At 33.0% G+C, this 18,130-nt stretch overlaps 2 protein-coding genes across 3 annotated transcripts; both read right to left on the reverse strand.

Annotated features, from left to right (window-relative positions):
• Positions 1–806: 806 nt before the first annotated feature.
• Positions 807–5,359, reverse strand: LOC110807272 (Endomembrane protein 70 protein family). Of its 2 annotated transcripts, none has more exons than XM_022032355.2 (8): positions 4,981–5,359; positions 4,179–4,219; positions 3,518–4,103; positions 3,288–3,425; positions 3,030–3,186; positions 1,960–2,444; positions 1,289–1,540; positions 807–1,051 (listed from the first exon to the last, which is right to left on the reverse strand). In XM_022032355.2, the coding sequence occupies exons 1-7, from the start codon at positions 5,133–5,135 to the stop codon at positions 1,321–1,323; spliced, it is 1,782 nt and encodes a 593-aa protein (XP_021888047.1). In that variant the 5' UTR covers positions 5,136–5,359; the 3' UTR covers positions 807–1,051; positions 1,289–1,320. The 2 variants fall into 2 exon arrangements, with proteins under 2 accessions (XP_021888047.1, XP_088069423.1); XM_088213297.1 differs by having other exon boundaries at positions 807–1,061.
• Positions 5,360–7,236: 1,877 nt separating this feature from the next.
• On the reverse strand, positions 7,237–17,331 carry LOC110825384 (glutamate decarboxylase). Its single transcript, XM_088213340.1, has 7 exons — positions 17,172–17,331; positions 16,826–17,030; positions 9,705–9,905; positions 9,256–9,470; positions 8,498–8,751; positions 8,319–8,371; positions 7,237–7,959 (listed from the first exon to the last, which is right to left on the reverse strand). The coding sequence occupies exons 1-7, from the start codon at positions 17,255–17,257 to the stop codon at positions 7,492–7,494; spliced, it is 1,482 nt and encodes a 493-aa protein (XP_088069466.1). The 5' UTR covers positions 17,258–17,331; the 3' UTR covers positions 7,237–7,491.
• Between the last annotated feature and the right edge of the window lie 799 nt (positions 17,332–18,130).

Consider the following 18,130-nt stretch of genomic DNA (forward strand, 5'->3'; position numbering starts at 1 on the left):
CTAGCAGCACTTAATTTTCACTTTTTTTTAATGGGCCAAGGTGGCCAGCAGCACTGTCATTTCGATGTGGAGGGGTATTAAATCCCCTTCCCTCCCTCCCCCTTTCCCCATTCCCCCAAATGGGCATTCGCTTTTCTCAAAAAAAAAAAAAAAAAAAAAAAAAAAAAAGGGCTATGAAGATAGAAGCCCCATGCTTGTATTGTAAAGAAGTTGAAAATATTTTCGAATTTGACCAACTGGAAAAAGAAAAATCAAACATTTTGAATCTAGATACCTTCAGGCACTTCTTCTGTTGCTTGTCTCTCGCCTTACTCTTTCTATGGACTGCTCGAATGGTAATAGGAAGTAAAGAACAGCAATTTCTCGATTTAGTTTGTGGTTATGAAAGGGTGAAAGTTAAACATATACTTGTCTTAGTATGCTTATAATAATTTATTACGAAGAAAATCAATGTTGCCTAACGAAATACAGCTTAAAAACCGGCATAAAGCTACAAGAAATAATTGTATGGACCTCCCAAGATTTTTTCTTTTCAAAACATAACTTTTTTATGTAGAAAAAAAAAAACTTGGTTGATAAGTATCAGATACAAATTGCCAATAACCCAAATCTCTAGCTGACGTAAGCTTGGTATGTCACTGGGCTATCCAAGTGGTGAATTCAAGCCTTTTCTGAGCTCTTCTAAGGACTAAGCCAAAAACAAAATAATAATAATAATACAAGACGAAATCCCAAAATTTTCAGACACAATTGATACAGAATGTTAAGGCACTTTGAAGGAGAATGGAAAGGGGAAATCCAAAATATTAAAGAGAAAAAATTATCGTTCCCGCATTTAACATTAACAAGATCCAAGTTTGTATTAGAACATCCTAGAGTACTGTCATACAGGTGAAACATAGTATCATTAGATGAATCATGTATTGACCTTGATCACATGGATGGTCTTCAGTGGCTTCCTGTAGTGTCCCCAACCATTTTTCTCTACGCAAAGATTGGCAACCAGGGTGAAGAACAACAGTTCACTTGCCTTCAAGAAATGCCAACATCCCTGTAATAAACTCAAGAATCCACCAAAATTGCCATCATGAATTTTAGGACTGACTATTGATAAATGGAAGAAAATTATTTTGTACAATGACCAGATTCCCTTTTGTTCTTGTTAGTAAATCTTAAATGCCTTGGATGGTCACTCTAGATTTTTCTTCAAGGAATAGTTAAAAAAACCAGCTTTTTGCCCATTACATTGTAATTTCTCTGACAACTGAAGGAGAAAAGACATTCATACCTGTTGGAACCTTGTTGGAGATCTGCAGTTACCTACTCACACTTGATGGAGTGATAAATGTGACGAACAAAGAACAAAGCAGCACAGAAACCAACTGCCCCAAGCATGAGAAAGAAACCATAGCAAATGCAGGCCATGTACCCGAAGAAGAACGAGGTCTGCATGAAGCCTGACATATCTGATCGTGCATAATAGTAGTACAAGCAGTACGCATATATGAACAAGCCGGTTGACCCACCACATAAGAAAGACCTATTTGATTGGAAAAAAAAAAAAAACATGTCGAAATCAATGCTGTCAATCTTCACTAGGTCCTGAGATCAAATATAGGAGCTTCACAAGAATTCACTTGAGTATACAAAGATTTACCATTGGAGCTTACTCCACGCCAGGAAGTTTTCATTGCAAAGAAATCACATCAAGATTTAGATTTTAAAAGGGAAAAATGGCACGACGATTGACAATGGGCTATGCAAGTAAAACAATAGTAAGAAAAACTGACGACGTTTGGAAATGTGGAGTCAATAGGACCAGCAAGAACCATGACAAAATCAGATTTTTAAAAGAAAAAAATAGAACAAAAATGACAAGCCACAGAATATGGGTAGAGTTCAATATATATGCACTATTGCTCATCTGTTTCGAGAAAATGAGAAAAGAAAGGATCATACCTCCACCACCATTCATGATCTTCAGCAGCAAGTTGAAAATATGTCAATGCAACTGTGATGAAAGCAGTGACAATCAATAGGATAATGAAAACTATGAACAGAATGCTATATATGGTGTAGATTCTGTGACCCCAAATGCTGGCAAATATGTAGTAGAGCTCAATATAAATAGCACTAAATGGCAGAAAACCAGCCATCGCCATCTGAGGCAGAGTCTTCCGGTACCAAGGCAAAGGTGGAATTTCTCTAGGATATTTTGTGGTGCGACAAGGAGCTTGAAACTCTGCCTTACTATTCTTCCCAGCAATCCCACCCAACACTAGTAAAGGTGATGTTACCAAAGTCCATATAAGAAAAATGACCACAATTGTTCCAAATGGCAATGCAGCAGTGGCATTATACGCAATTGCGACAGTGTTGAGAAAGCAAAATGTGAGAAAAAGAGGTCCACAGAAAAGGCTTCCAGTCAATAACAAATTCCTCACCTGCCAAGCAAACAAAATTTTTTCTCAGTATCCACTCATGATTATAAGGATTTGACAGGGAAGAAGTTTGTATTGGAAAAGGAATTGCCCCGCTGCAATTTGGCATAACATCATAATAGAAAGAACACACGGACCAGCACTTAACACTGCATCATGCTAACTAAAAGGCTTTATCACCAAGCAAACTTTTAAATTGATTGAGTTTTACCAAAGCTAGGAAATTATAGTTTACATTCACGTTTGAGGAATCCATTATTGGTCCACTGCACGTTAATAGAGAGAATATGACTTGATTGTTCAATTCTTAAACTCCTTCCAAATCCAAACCACTTGTCCACAGCCAAGGGCACTTGGGAGCATCCCTGGCACATGCCAAATATTCCTTGCACTAATTACAGTACTAGAAACAGGTTTCTTCAGCAATGAAACTTAGGTTGTGATTCCAAATACATTCATGCCATTGTAAAACTTGAAAACAGTACTTGGATACATGCAAGGTGAATCAAAGACAGGTGACTCTAACTAGAATCTGATGAGAAAACACTCAAGAATAAATCAATACCAGCACAAAAAAGAATTGCATACCCAGTTAGTTCCTTCTAGCTGGCAATAGAAGGAGGCAGCTGTATAGCCTGCTATCCCTGAAGTAAGTGCATATATGACAACTAGTGCAGTAAACAGAGCTCCTCGGTTATATGGATAAAAGACACCAACTAAAGCAAGCATGAAAATGAAAATTGCACTGCAAATGTACGCAAGCAGACATATTAGCAAAATGATAACAACTGAAGGTAAGAAGTAAACTAGACAGATGTAAAAGTATTTCTTCCCAAGGATGCTTACAGAGCAAATAGCTGGGTGCCAGAACCCAGTGCTGCAGCTATCAAAGATTTGTGCTTTGGATACCTAAAAACATCACCATGAATGTATTTCCACCCAGTCTCCTCCTGATCATCAGCGGTTTCTTCATCATGCGCATACCTAATGGAAAGTAAAAGTTTAAATATGAAGGACTAGGCAAAATTACGACTTACATGATATACTTAAAATGTAGAAGGTTAGTAGATTCTTACTTCACAAAATCATTCTTTAGAACTCGCATGAGAATTGTAGCAAGGAAACCAGTCAAGAGAAGAACTGTCACACACGAATTAATTATTGAGAACCAATGGATTTCCAAGTGATGCGGCAAAGAGGAAGAATGTGAGTACTTCTCCATCCTCTTCTCAAAAGGAGTATCAGTTTCCTTCCATTTAACCGTGTACAAGAAATCCACTTTGACTTCTTTATTCTCAGTCAAGTCCACTAGGGCGTGTGGATCAGATTGTACATTAATTTCAATAACGCGATCTTTATTGTAAAAGATTTCAAAGTGAAGATGGTTAAAGAGGTAGTACTTGTAGTCAATGGGGTCAGTTTTGCCTTCCCTGTCAACCTTTCCCAAGAAACCCCATATTGGTAAGTCATCATAGTACATTTGGAAGTAATAGTCTCTTGAAATTGCCTTTCTGAACTTAGCAATATCTTCCTTTTTCAACTTTGCCTTGCAAGCAACTTCTGAATCTTTGTCATTCAGAAACTCTAGTTTGTAAGGTGCACTGACTAATCGATCTCCATTCAAAACTTCACCGAGGGCTTCCTTTTTTTCCTTGGGAGGAGCTGTAATGACATATCTTACTAAATGAAATTGGAATACAAACTCTTAGAAGAAAATAATTTTTAATGCACACAAACCTGCTGAACAGAAGGGAAGATCATAATAGCGGTATGTTTCGCTGTTGAATCATTTCAAAGAACCACGTTAGCCCATTATTATGATTAATGACTTTGCATTCAAGGACTAAACAACTAGGTTACTACTACTCATTAGCAATAACAATTAAAACTAAGAAGCTAGAGAATACACAGATATAATAACCATCAAATCTTACTGACATATACAACATGGTGAATTCAGTACATTCTTACGTTTCTTGTAGAAATCAAGATCCAAGTTTGGCATAAACAGCAAAATCCAAGAAGCTTAGCTTTCTTTGAGGAAAGATCAAATCCTAATGATTCAAGCATTTGAAGTTAAAAAAAAAAGGCTCGCATTTCGCCAGGAAAACTAGCAAACTACTTCCACGGAAGCATAACGGTTACAGAGCAAATCAAATAGGCTAGTTCAAATTCGGGCTTCTCTAAGACCAATTGAGATTTAGAGCCTAGCTTGCTATACTCATAATCCCTATGATCCGATCAATTCCACATTACATAAAAGATTTTACCAATTTCAAAAAATCAGAATCCAAATTACAGTCGTTAAAAACTAAAGCCCATGAAAGTCAAATCCCTGGTATTTTCAGCTCACATCTCATTTTCTCGAATTGCAAAATGATATCCCAACTTCCCCAGATCCAAACAAAGAAACAGTAAGAGCAAGAACTTTCCACGCCCTAATTTAAACTGACTCCCCCTCTCTCTCCAAAACAAACGCGCGAAATAATTGAAAAATCAATTCGGATCTCACGAAGATAGAAATAGAGACTGAGAGCACCTGGGGTTGTGGAAGGGGCCGACTTTGTTGACGTAGAGAGGAACATCATCACCGGACTTGTACCGATGATCAGATTCGTCAGATCTCACGCAGGTGACGCCGCAGCAGAGAAATACTACAGCCACCGCAAGCAAGCACGGCGATATCTTCTCCATACTCAGGCTCGCTCACTGCCGCAGCCACCAGCCGGCCACAGCTACGACGAGAGAATTGTTAGAGAGGAAAAGGAAGAGAAGAGAGAATTTACAGAGGGTTCATCAATGGAAACGCGATTTAACGAGAGAGGGAGAGTGATTGAAGTTCGATGAATAGAAAAAAAAGAATTTATGGAGAGAGAAAGCAAAGTAGTAAGAGTGAGAAACACTCTCATAACCGACATGTGTATGCTTAAATGCCAAGCCTAATGACTACTCGGCTCCAATATTTAATTTAATTTACGATAAAAAGAAAAATTAGAGTTCAAATTTTAATATGTAAGTATGAATTTTTGTTTTTATTACATGTTATTACATTTCGATTTTACTCTATACAGTTAAATTTTTTGTTTTAAACTATAATTTAAAAAATTTAATTTACATAATTATAAAAAAGTAAAATATAAAATTTTCATATTGTATTAAATTATTTTCAACAAAAATATATAGAAAAATATTTAATATATTCGCGTGCATAGTCAATAATAATTAAATTTGTTACCTATTATTTTAAACGGACAATTTTATTTTATAAGATAAGTAAATCTTTTTTCGTTTTAGTATAATTAATATTTTTTTAAATAATTTAGTTATAAGATTAAATATATTTTTTTTATACCTATGAGGTAATATTTTTTTTCTTAATCAAAATGTTGCTTTCCCCACCCAATTAGGTAAGGTTAAAATTCTCCTCTTGTTATTTAATTTGGAGTTGTCTTTCCAAACCCTACCTAAGAAAGTGTAGGTTGTCTTTGAATTTTTTTTTTTTTTTGTACATTTAATTAAAACTGATATTATTGCCATAGAAATTTGATATATTAGAAATTTTTGAGTAATTTTGTCCCCTTCCAATATTTTTGTGTGTGCTTTTTTAGTCTCACACCAAAAATAATATATTTGTGTGCTTATAAAATATAAATATAATTTTAAGCAAATTTTATTGCTAGAAATTTCTCCTTGACAACCTTAACAAAAGCAATCTTACTTTTTTTAGTCACATGGTAATGAGACTAATCCTTCTTCTTCTGCCATTTAATTTTTTTTCTTCTTCTAATAAGATAAAAGTAACTTATTTTTATTAGCGTAATTATTTATTTCATTTTCATAAGTAAAATTTAGATAAAAATAAATTATAAATTTAAATTATATTTCAAGAAGTCATTTAAATATTTAAATTATTTTAAATTTAATGAGATTAATAACAAAATATCACTATAAAAAATGTAGAGTTATTATATCTCTCATTACCCATTATCTACTTATAAGAACAAATTGGTGTCTACTAATATTATGTAATGGTGATTATATATTATCTTTATAAACATTAGAATAATTGTGAAGTATTATGAAAAATAATAATGTAATAATTGCCAATTTTATCATTTGTTTAACAAAATTATAAAGTTGTAGCCTTTAGGATTTAGTGTCCTTTTGATTTCCTCATATATTGTAAGTTGACAAACGTATTGCTTAATTTTTAATACAACATATCCTATTTGGGGGGGAAAAGCTACATGGGAGTGAATGAGTGAATAAGAATGTCATTGTGATGTGTAATTGAGTCAATGAAAATGCAATATCACAAGACAATGTGGAAAATGGCTAAATTCTTTGAATTATTCTTCACGTTATAATTAAGTTAAAAAAGTTATTATAGTTTAATTCTTATTTTATAATTTTTTTCCGAATCCATAATATTTTATACAAATAAATTTAAGGAACAAAAATTTTGTCCGAATCTTGTTTTTACTTGAGTTTGGAAGTAGCAACTAAAGATTAAATTTAATAAAAATAAATAATTTATTTTATTTAATTAATACAAACGAAGGTAATAGAATTAAAAAAGTTTAAACTCTAACAATATATTGATTTTAAATCATTTATATATATTTTTTGAGTAAAAATAATTTTTTTAATTACTCAAATAACAAAAGAAGAAATTTTGTTATTTTTGTAAAAAAAAAAAAATTAATAGAAAATGTATAATGAAATAATTTTCTAAATTTGAAAATTAAGTTATAATATAAAAAAATTTAAAATTCAATTGCAAAGTAATCCATAATTCATAGACAAAACTGATAATTTAGTGAAAGGATAATTATTTTTAAGGTAACAACAATTACTAATCTAATCAAGCATACACATAAAATATCACTTATTTGACAGAAATTAACTAAAGTTTTCTTTTACATAATTAAAATCTCAGTAATATGTAAGACGAAAACATAAAATTCGTATTAATTACCCACACCTAGATCGCGAAAAAGACGAGGCATCCTTCATGAAGACGGATATATATATATATATATATATATGTCTAACAGACACCATTCATCTTCTTCTTGTCCTGCACAAACTTCCTCCAAGCAAGGGTGACCTCCAGCTGTCTCTGTTTATCAGTCTTCTTCTTTCCATTTTCCTCGGCCTCAAGAGCCAGCTTGGCGCTGATCTTGGCCGGCAGAATATCAAGCTCGTGCAAGACTTTCTCGATGTCCGTGACAAGGCGCTCAGCAAGTGTGCGGGAGAAGTCCTCTCTGATAACCACGCGCAAAACTGTTATATGTTGGGCATCCGGAGGCATGGTGTAGGCAGGCACGATCCAACCGAACCTTCGCAATAGGTCAGACACCTCGAACTCATCGTGGCGGCCGTTGTCTTTCAATGAGAAGGCTACTAATGGGACTCCATTGTCCTTGGAGACAATGTCGAAGCGTCCTGTTTTCTCCAATCCTTCCTTGAGGACTATCATGTTGTCCCGGCAGTTTTCCATGACATTCTTGTACCCCTGGGTTTAACACAAATAAATCTTTTGTTATTCCGAAGAAAAATTAATGTGAGTTGCTCATTTAGGACATAATTGTGCATGAGGTTCTATTTATCCTATTTTATTATAAATATTTAGATTCTAAAACAAAATCATACAGTTAGAGAATGTACGTGAACAGAAAAGGCCAAGCGAGATTAAGCTACGAGGTTATAATACAATTGACTCTAATACCCAATAATGGTTCGCGCAGTTCCTATATAAGTCATTGCAAGTCCTTATCCTTTTGATGTTTCGGGCACAATTAACTTGAATCAAGGTTCATGATGAGATTCTAAGAAATATCTATATTGTTGATTAGGTAATACTGTTGCACTCACCTCATGACCCAAGCGAATGAGTTGGTAGTACTGGGCAATGACTTGACTGGAACCTGCAACATTAAAAATCACAAGGCTTAATTATTAAGTAATTAGTTAATTATATACATATTATTTACGGAAGCAGGCAGGAGATGATCGGTTTAGAAACTAAGAGAATTCTGAAGTTGGATAGATGCCTTTAGAGAAGTTGAGGGTGAAGGTGGGTTGATCAGCTCCCAGATAGTTGATATGGAAGATTAGCTCGTCAGGCAAGTCGTCTTTGCTCCTCCAGATGACCCAACCAATCCCAGCGTAGACAAGTCCATACTTGTGGCCACTGACATTAATACTCTTCACTAATGGCACCCGGAAATCCCATTCCAGTTCTGGGTACAGGAATGGAGCAATAAAGCCTCCACTTGCTGCGTCAACATGAATTGGAGTGTCCCATCTACAAAAACAAAATGCTAGTCTCTATAAGTTTCTGCATGATTGCTTGATGACGTTTTTGTAAACAAATGCGTGCATAACCCATAGGTATACCCTTAATAATACTCATAAACTCCTTTATGTACAATTAGAATGTTTATAGCACAGCATATGGACAGAACTTAAGATACAGAAAAATGCAAGTCAGAAATTGGATGAGCTTTTGCATGAATTTTCTAATATAAGCCTCAATAAAGACCAGGTGCAAATCAGAACACAGGTTAGAGATTGATCAGCTTCATAGGCTTGCATCAAACCTTAATTAAGATAGAACAAGGGAGAAGAGAGTCCATTATGATAGCATGTGATATAATTAATTATTTGTTAATTCTTTAACCAGCTTATGTGAGAACGTGTCTCTGGTACCCAATTCTTCCTAAATCTAAAATGATCTTGAGTAAATAAAGAAACTTCTCTCAGAAGGTGTTTAGATTCACATGCAAGGAGATAATGATGAGATGAATACCCAGTTTCTTTGTTCTTCTCGATAAGGAGATCGTTCAAAAGTTTTACATCTTCAAATTCTCCATTAAGTGTGGAGCCCAGAATTGCAGCCACACAGATCGTGTTCTCATCAACCATCTCAACTGCCTTGGCAGGGTCCATAACGTAGTATCCTTCTCTTAGCTTCACTTCCTTCAGCTCCACTTCAAAGTACCTTGCAAATTTCTCCCAGCACACCTTCATAAAATTATTCAACAAACCAAGTAGAGAACGTGTTAAAACTCGTAATAACTTACAAGAATAAAGAAGAGTATAGAATCCTGGTGTAGGACGTATACTACTACTTTTTACATTTGATTAAGAAAAGAAGGAAATTACAGTACGAAAACTATATTTACTTTTAATAAATATAGCATGAAAAGAAATCAACCCAGATCACAAGGCAGTAACTTGCTAATCTCAGGGGTATACCTGAACGTTTGCACCTGTAACAATGTTGGGCTTATCATAGGGTTTTCCCTCGGCTTTTCTCCTGTTCTGCCACTTTCGCTTGAAGGCTAATCCAGCAAGCATGATTGCTTCGGATGATCCCACTGTCCCTACGCCAACTGCTGCCTCGGAGTCTCCAAGTGGCGCATTGAAGAGGTGAGCTATCATGTTTACACAACGGTTCTGTTTCGCCAAAAAATAAACAATAAAAATAAAAAATAAAAAATAATAAACTCCATACATGTATGCATGTGTATGGTGAATATGTATTAAAGCAAGAAACCACAGGATCAAATCCTTTATCTTATCAGAGGCCAAGAAAAATTTTATCATTTTAATGCATCATAAATTCAATTAATAAATCAAAAAAGAAAAAAATATGGAGAAGTTCATACAGTTTCACATTCCCATAATGTGACTACTCAAGTAGAACTATAAAAAGATAAATGTTCAACTTAAGCCATGGCACACATGTCAAATATATTGGTCCAAGAAATAAAAAATTCACCCAACTTATGTTGAAATAGAATAATAAATAAATCATTTTCGTTCTATTTAATTTAATTTCCATCGTGTTATATTGTTTTTTTTTCCATAATATTAATACTTCTGAGTTTATCAAAGCTTAATAACTAGAAATATTTCTTAAAATCCCCAAGTCAAGAACATCGAGGTGACTATTCTTTAAGCTCACGGGGCCATTGACATTTACTCTTTATCAAATCGAGCCCATTCGGCCAGTGGATTACTACCATAATTGCTCTATAGAAAAGGGTCAGGTATAAATCATGTCCACGATAAAAAAGGATCAGGTACAAATCATGTCCATTATATTCCAATTCTTCGTCGTCAAAATAACTACTTATTATTCTAGTTTATACTTTTTCCCAATTATTTTGTCTTTTATCTTTTGGTGTTTTTAGTTCCGAGAGTTATGTTTACTTTATTTTGTATTCAATTATCAACACTGATTTTTTTCATATAATTTTGATATCATGTCATCCAAAAATATCATGTTCAAGTTACAACTATTTACACTTACTTTCAAAAAAAAAAAAAAAAAACAATTCACACTTCATATTTTTATAATAAAAGTTCAGCCACAATAAATTATGTCTGAGTTGTATCTATGAAAGAAAAATCTTAAAACGGTGAAGAATCAAACTTAGTGAACTACATTTTAGTGGTATATTTAAAATTAAAATTAAACTTATAGTTAACTAAAAATTAAATAAGAAAGGAGACCAACAAAACTTTTACGTTTTCATACTGTTTCTACTACTATCTGACATGTGAATTGAAAACAATGTATTTACATTGCAGTTCTCCTTTCTTTTCTTTATTCTCTTTTATTTTATCAGGAGCAATCCACCAACCGACCGACACTTAAGTTATTGGAGAGAAGAAAGTTGGATTTAACTTGAAGATGATGTCGATTCCTGGGGCCCATGTATGCTTAAACAGGACGAAAATATGTGTTTTTTTTATAGGGACTGCCAACTACTAATCCCCACGTTAATTTATTTTCAAATAAAATTTATTCTTCTAAAATATCCAATACTTGGAAACCATCTTCCCGGGTTTTGACTTCTATCTTTTGAGTGCCTGATACAAAAATCTAAATTGTGTTCTTCTCCTCGTATTGTGTGTACATATATATATATATAGTGGAGTTGGAATGGGAACAGAAAAAACTAAACAGAAATATATTTTAATTTTTTTTGGGTAATTATTTATTGTTAGAACTAAAAATGGATCGAGAATAATGTCCAAAATTTTAAAAATACTCAGTTTTTCTGGAAGAAATTTCCATTGGTTTTGATAATAAGAATAAAATTCATTAAATTTGAAGCAAACCTTCTACGGCTGTAGAATCTATTTAATTTAACTGTGCTTTTAAAATACCTAAAAAGTATTTCAGAAATAATAAGTAAAATGAAATTAGAAAAGTTTATGTATCTTCTAAAAATTAAATTAATCTCATTCTTTCATTAAAATAAAATTTTACCTATTTTACTACTGTTATTCAACTATATTTTTATATTGGTCTAATTTTTTAAAAAAGATTATTAACGCCATAATCAAAACAGCCAACAAGGAACCTTACACTAGTAGGAGCCAAAACCATCCCAAATGAACCTCACAAAAAAAAGTATGTTTCTCAACAATATTTCATAATTTACTAATGTATATATACATGGTAATAATAATAATAATATAAATATATAGGGAAGAGAGAGAGGAGTGAATGGCGTCGTTTAGGAGGAGGGTAGATGGTGAGATGGGATGGACGGTTAGGATGCGTGTAGATGGGGAGATGGGATGGACGGTTAGGATGCGTGTAGATGGGGAGATGGGATGGACGGTCAGGAGATGAGATGGGATGCGTGGTAGGCAGAGTATAAATAAGAGGAAAAAAAAGAAAAAAAGAAAGAAAGAAAAAGAAAAAAAAAAAAGAGAAAAGGAAAAAAAACAGAGGAAAAAAAAAAGGAAGAACGGGAAAGGAAATGAGTAAACTGATGATAGAAGATTCGAGAGAGAGGGAAGTTGGAGAGGAAAGGAACAAGAAGAGAGAGCGAGAGAGGGAGGAAGGCGACAGTGCGAGCTAAGAAGGTGCGGAAAAAGATAGAGACCGGAGGTATGGGGAATTTAAATACCGAATATAAGATGATGATGAAATGTGAATTTGTTTCTACAAATATTGAAGGAATATAGAAACAACAAAGGAAATGGAATTAGGAAATAGTGATTGATAGAATAGGAGAGCGGAGAGAGATCGTGAGTGGCGGAACGGTTCAGTTGGAGTTGTGAGTGAAGAGAAGTTGAGGAAGCCACGGGAGAAGAGATCGATAAGTACGGAGAGTTATCGTCTAGACAGTATGAGGAACTAGAAAAGGAAGTAGAGGAAGTGAGGAATGAGAGAGTGAAGGTAAGGTTTCGGTTACGGTTAGGGGAAGGAGGACAGTAAGTGAATAGGTGTAAGAGAATCCTTGGGAAGGAGAGATGAATTGGTGCAGGAAGGATGAGTCGGGAGAAGTAGCACACATACAGGAGAATGGGAGGCGAAATGCTGAGAGAGAGAGAGAGGCGAAGTGTTGTGAGAATTTGATAATGATAGAGAGGAGAATGCTGGGAGCAAGTGGAGGGAAGAGAGGAACTGAGAGTGGAACGGTTAGAAAGAGTGACAGTGGTAGGTGGAATACGGGATGAATTGAGTGGAAGAGAAGGGGATTAGGATAAAAGTTAGGAAACAGTGAGCATAGGCATGTAGAGGTTGTGTGTGTGAGTATTTGGTGTAAAGGTGTATTTGTATAGATGTGTTTTGTGTGGATGTGTATTGGTGTATATTATGTAAATATGCTTGTAAATTTGAGAATTGTAAGTCAATGTTGATTGTTTGGTAATAACTGAAGTTGGAATGACTGGCGTGTCGGTTAAGTATGCGTGTATGTGGGACATATTGAGTAGGGACGGGGTGAGGTTGCATTAGTGGTAGTTGAGGTAGGGATGCCAATATTGGTTGTCGTCACTTAAAAATGGTAAGTTGATCGCCGATAGTGGTGATGCATGAGGGTTGTCAGATTGGTAACGAGTTAAGTCGTCGATGTTAGTAACGAAAGAAAATAGTAATGGTGTGTGTGTGTGGGTGGCAAGTTAGGGGTTGAGTAGTGGAAAAGTAAAAAGTGGTCGCCGATACTAGTGACGAATAATGGTGTGTGTGTGGGTGTCCAGGTAAAGATCGAGTGGTGGAAAAGTAAAGAGTGGTCGTCGATACTGGTAACGGATGAGGGTAACAGTATGGGTGAGTGGTTGAGTCAAGGCCGTCAGGGGGTGACCACACCTAGTATTATTGACAATTGATCATCGAAGAGACGTGGTAGTATAATAGAGTTAGATGAGTAGTAGTGGGGGTGGTGGGTAGGAAGAAAGCATGACCAAGGTAGCGGGAAGGAAAAACATAAAAGAATAGCCTTTTAATTGGGATTTTATGCTATATTTGTGATTTAAATTTACTGTACTGAGTTATATGTACTCATTCTCTTTTAATTACAAATGATGTAGGACTGCAAATGGGATCGGAGTTGCAGGTTTCCCAAACCTAGTATATAGAAGAAACGGAGCAGGGTTTACTATTGGTAGAACGGAATAATTACGTATTTGGTAGCAATGTAAATCATATGTAAAAACAAAGATTTATGAAATTCGTAAGCCACTCTAGTAATGCGTTTGTAGTTAAAAATTTCTATTAGAAATTGAATACTTAGTTGCAATACTTGACTTTATATATATAATTGATTTCGAATAACATAGGGGTGTTCTGTATACTAATATATTTAAGACAACATCGCTGAAGAAAAAAAAACGGGCCGTTACAACTAATGAGCTTAAAGCTACCTTTAATAAGTCAAAAGATCCCAGAAGTCCGATGTCAGAAACCGGTCCCATTCAACTTATAGATAAAACTAATATATTAGCTAAAGAAATAACATAAAAAATATATATTATATCTATATGTTTGTATGTGTGTTTGTATATAAATCTATATGAAGTAAGACTTATTGATTATTTTATGTATCCTTGCGCATTAAAATAATTATCAGGAAACCCTATATTATATAGACATTTTACTTTATTAATCTAATTTTCTTTGTCAATTACAACTACATGTTTACTTAAAAACTACCTAGAACAAAAAGGAAAAATGTTTCGTTCTCTTTCCGCCATGTATTTTAGCTTCCTTGAAAAGAGAATATTTTATGTTTTTTAAAAAAAGAGTTGTCTTGCGAATTTATGAAAAATATTAATTATTTTGATGATGTGATGACATAAATATCTAGGTGTTTGATTGGTCCAGCTTTTCTAAATTAAATGTTGTCATTTTCATTTCACACAGTCACACTCCATTAATAGGACACAATACAATAATTTCGTAGGATTGCAAGTGGTGCAATTCTAATGTACTCCGAAAGTGAGTGAGATATAATTTATCAGGTAGTAATTTAGGTCCCTTTCATGGAAATTACCTGAATTTAAGATTTATTTTAAATAATTTATGAAAAAATAAAAAATAAATATTTTTTAAAAAGAGATTTAAAAAATTAATTGTGAGTTTTTTGGAAAGTGTCACATAATTTTATTTAACTTTTGAACAATGAAACCAAAGATTGATTTGATAACTGTTACATGTTTAAATTTACTGAATACAAAAAGTCAAGTGCTATAAAACATTTGATTTAAGGTTAACCAATACATATAAATATTATTTTTATTTTCTTTTTTCTTTTACATGTCTTTTCGAAGCCAAAATATCTTGGGAGCCCGTTTTGTTAGCTAGAATTTTAGTGGGATTACGGCCACGGCTTTCTGGGACCACAATTTAACCGCTTTCATCAGCCTTTAATTGCGCTTCTCTCTCTGTCTCTCTCTCTTTTAAAGGGATTAAGAAGACTTTTCTTCCTAATGTAATAGATTGTATATATTGTCTGTTGAATGCTTTACAGACCCACTAATGTTCTGTATATAATTATGGACTCTGCTAATTTCAAGGAGGGGGAAGAACAATTGACAAATGAACACTACTAGCATAACATTTACACAAATACACAATTAAAATTTTTTAATTTGTTAATTTTTACTATGATTATTAATTTTATTGCCTCATAATATAGTTCTTTATAAAAATAAATATATCTGATAATAAATAATTTAGCTCTATTAAACTAGTGAAACTTATAAAATAAGAGTCAGTTATCTTCGCTAAGTGTGGGGTCTGCACTTCAAGCCCCTTTACTTTTTTACTATTTAATTACTTTATTTTTTTTACGAATTTTAAAGTTATTTATCTTTTCAGTGTTATATTAAAAAAAAAAAACTAACAATATTATTGTCACGTTTTTGTGTGTTATATTCGTACAAAAATTTGCCTTAGGAAAGACAAAATCTATTGTTCACCTGATGAAATGACCTACTGTGATCCATTTCGATTTGAAAAAATTAAGTCAAGTTACATTAATTTTTGGTTAAATTATTTTGGATCCAGTTAATTTTGACTGTAGGAATACAAACTTTATCTAAACTTAACTTGTTTACGTATAATTTTTTTAATTGAATTTATATATTATATTTACACACACACGCATATATATATATATATGTAAACTGAATTTGAATCGAGTTTTACCAGAAATCCAGTAAGACTGAAACAAAAAATGATGAATTTACTCCAATTTAAGGCATTTTTGAATTTTATATATTTAAAATTGGATCAAAATTAGAATTTTATGAAACTTATTCGGGCAGGCTATTTGCACTAAATATATATTAATTGACTTTAAATTTTAGGGAATTGAAAATTCAAGCCCTTTTTATGCAATGTTTATAAAGTCATTGTTGCTTGCACTATTTTTTTTTTTATAAATGGTATTTGGGAATCAGAATAAAGATTTTAGTAATGATTATTGCATACCTTTTTCTTTTCTTTCCTGGTATTTATTATTATTATTATTATTATCATTATTATTTAGGTTAAATGAAATAGATTAATTATTTTTGTTAAGTTCATTAAAATTAATATTTACTTATTATATAATTTTCAAATTCGGTAGAAAATAAAATAATAATAAAATATTTAGTTGCTATGAATTTTAAAAATAATAATGAAATTAAATAATTTTGAAATTTTAAGTATTAATTTATTTTTTAAAAAACGGTATCTAACTATAATTTTCTTAATATTATCTGAAAACGCGTTACTGTGTTCACTAGAAAGAAAGCGGTAACTGTACCAACTCACACTCGTAGATCTAGTCTAAGGGATGCTAAATTACTCGCCATGATCTTCTAGAAGAAGAAAACGGAAATGTTGACGGTAGTATTGGAGACTTGGACCATTTGACATGGTCTATTTAAGTCTTAAGACTAACGCTAACGAGCCCCCAATCCAAATCCAGAAAAAAGCTTAAATCAACTACAGTCTAATTACCGAGATTAGCGTTAGCAGTCAGTTAAAGTCCATGCGATTAGTTCATCACTATGAAAATGCAGCTAAATTATATGTAAATCTGAACTGAATTGTGTATTTGTAAATTTGAAAGAAGACTTACCTGTAACTCGGTGGTGACAGGATACTCATCCATGTCAACGTAGTTCTTGTTAATAGAGGCCATCATGAGCTTATCGCACTCCGGTTCCATCCATGTCGTCACAAATGACGCCAGGTTCAACCTCGGATTTCCGTCCAACATCAGCTCGTCGTTTATGATCTGGTACGCAGCTTCTTTCGGGATCGAGTTCTCCGGCATCTTGAATCTGAACAGATCAACTCACTCATTTACTCATCACTTCATCAAATCCAACCTTAATTTAACTAACGACTGTAATTAATCCAGATCGGAGATTGATTAAGAGATAGAATTAGTCAAACATGACTTTGAGGAGGGTGAAGGTTACCTCGGAAGTGAAGTTCGAACATATCGGGAGGCGAAAGTGGAGTGGAGAGACAGATCAGCTTCAGAAGCAGTCTTGGAGAGAACCATGGTGGCTGCCTGAGATTTGAAAACCAAGACGAAAGAGAGAGGACTTTTATTGAACGACGAAGATTGGAAGATTAATAGACCTTGGCGTGGTTTATATAGGGGAAAGAAAAGGTTGTGTGGCTGTTTCTAGAATTAAATATTAATTTTGTTCTTGAGGTTAATAAGCTACTAATTATTAATTAATTAAGTTAATAATTAATTATTATTATTATTTAATGTAGTATTATGTTCTTGATCCATAACTAGACGGATGATTCCTCCGCTCTGGCCCTAAATGCTACCGTCCTTCCATGGCACGGCCATCATTACATTTTTGGCTACCATTTTTTAAATATAGTTTTTAGAATAATTATTATTTTTTAATTATCATCATTCATCTATTAAGTAAATTAATAGATCCTATAAATTTATTCTTAGTAAAAAAAAAAATTTAACAAAAATTATAATTAATTAAAATAATTTAAGAATTTTAAGCCCATCTATACTTATAAAATCTCAATTAGTTTAAATGACAATGATCTAATTTTCTTTACTTTTTTTTACAGATTAATTATAGATATACAATTGTTAATTCTAAATATAATTTGAATTAAATATAATATATTTAAATACTTTAAATATCAAAACAAATTTAAAGTAAATATAACAAATCTTACTTTAAATACACCATTAATATAAAATATTTTTTAAAGTTAAACCGGCAAACATGATTATGCTATATTATATTTACTTTTGTGCAGGGGTAATTGGTAAAAACTGTTTCTCTTTATTACGTCTAATAATTTAAATTTGTACTTTTCATGAACATTTAAATTGTACTAAGTGCACCATATAATAATCTTATATCAAGTAATATTCCTTTATAAAACAAAA

This window comes from Carica papaya, chromosome 1, assembly GCF_054855325.1.
Source record: "Carica papaya isolate Zhongbai chromosome 1, ASM5485532v1, whole genome shotgun sequence".
Lineage (NCBI taxonomy): Eukaryota > Viridiplantae > Streptophyta > Magnoliopsida > Brassicales > Caricaceae > Carica > Carica papaya.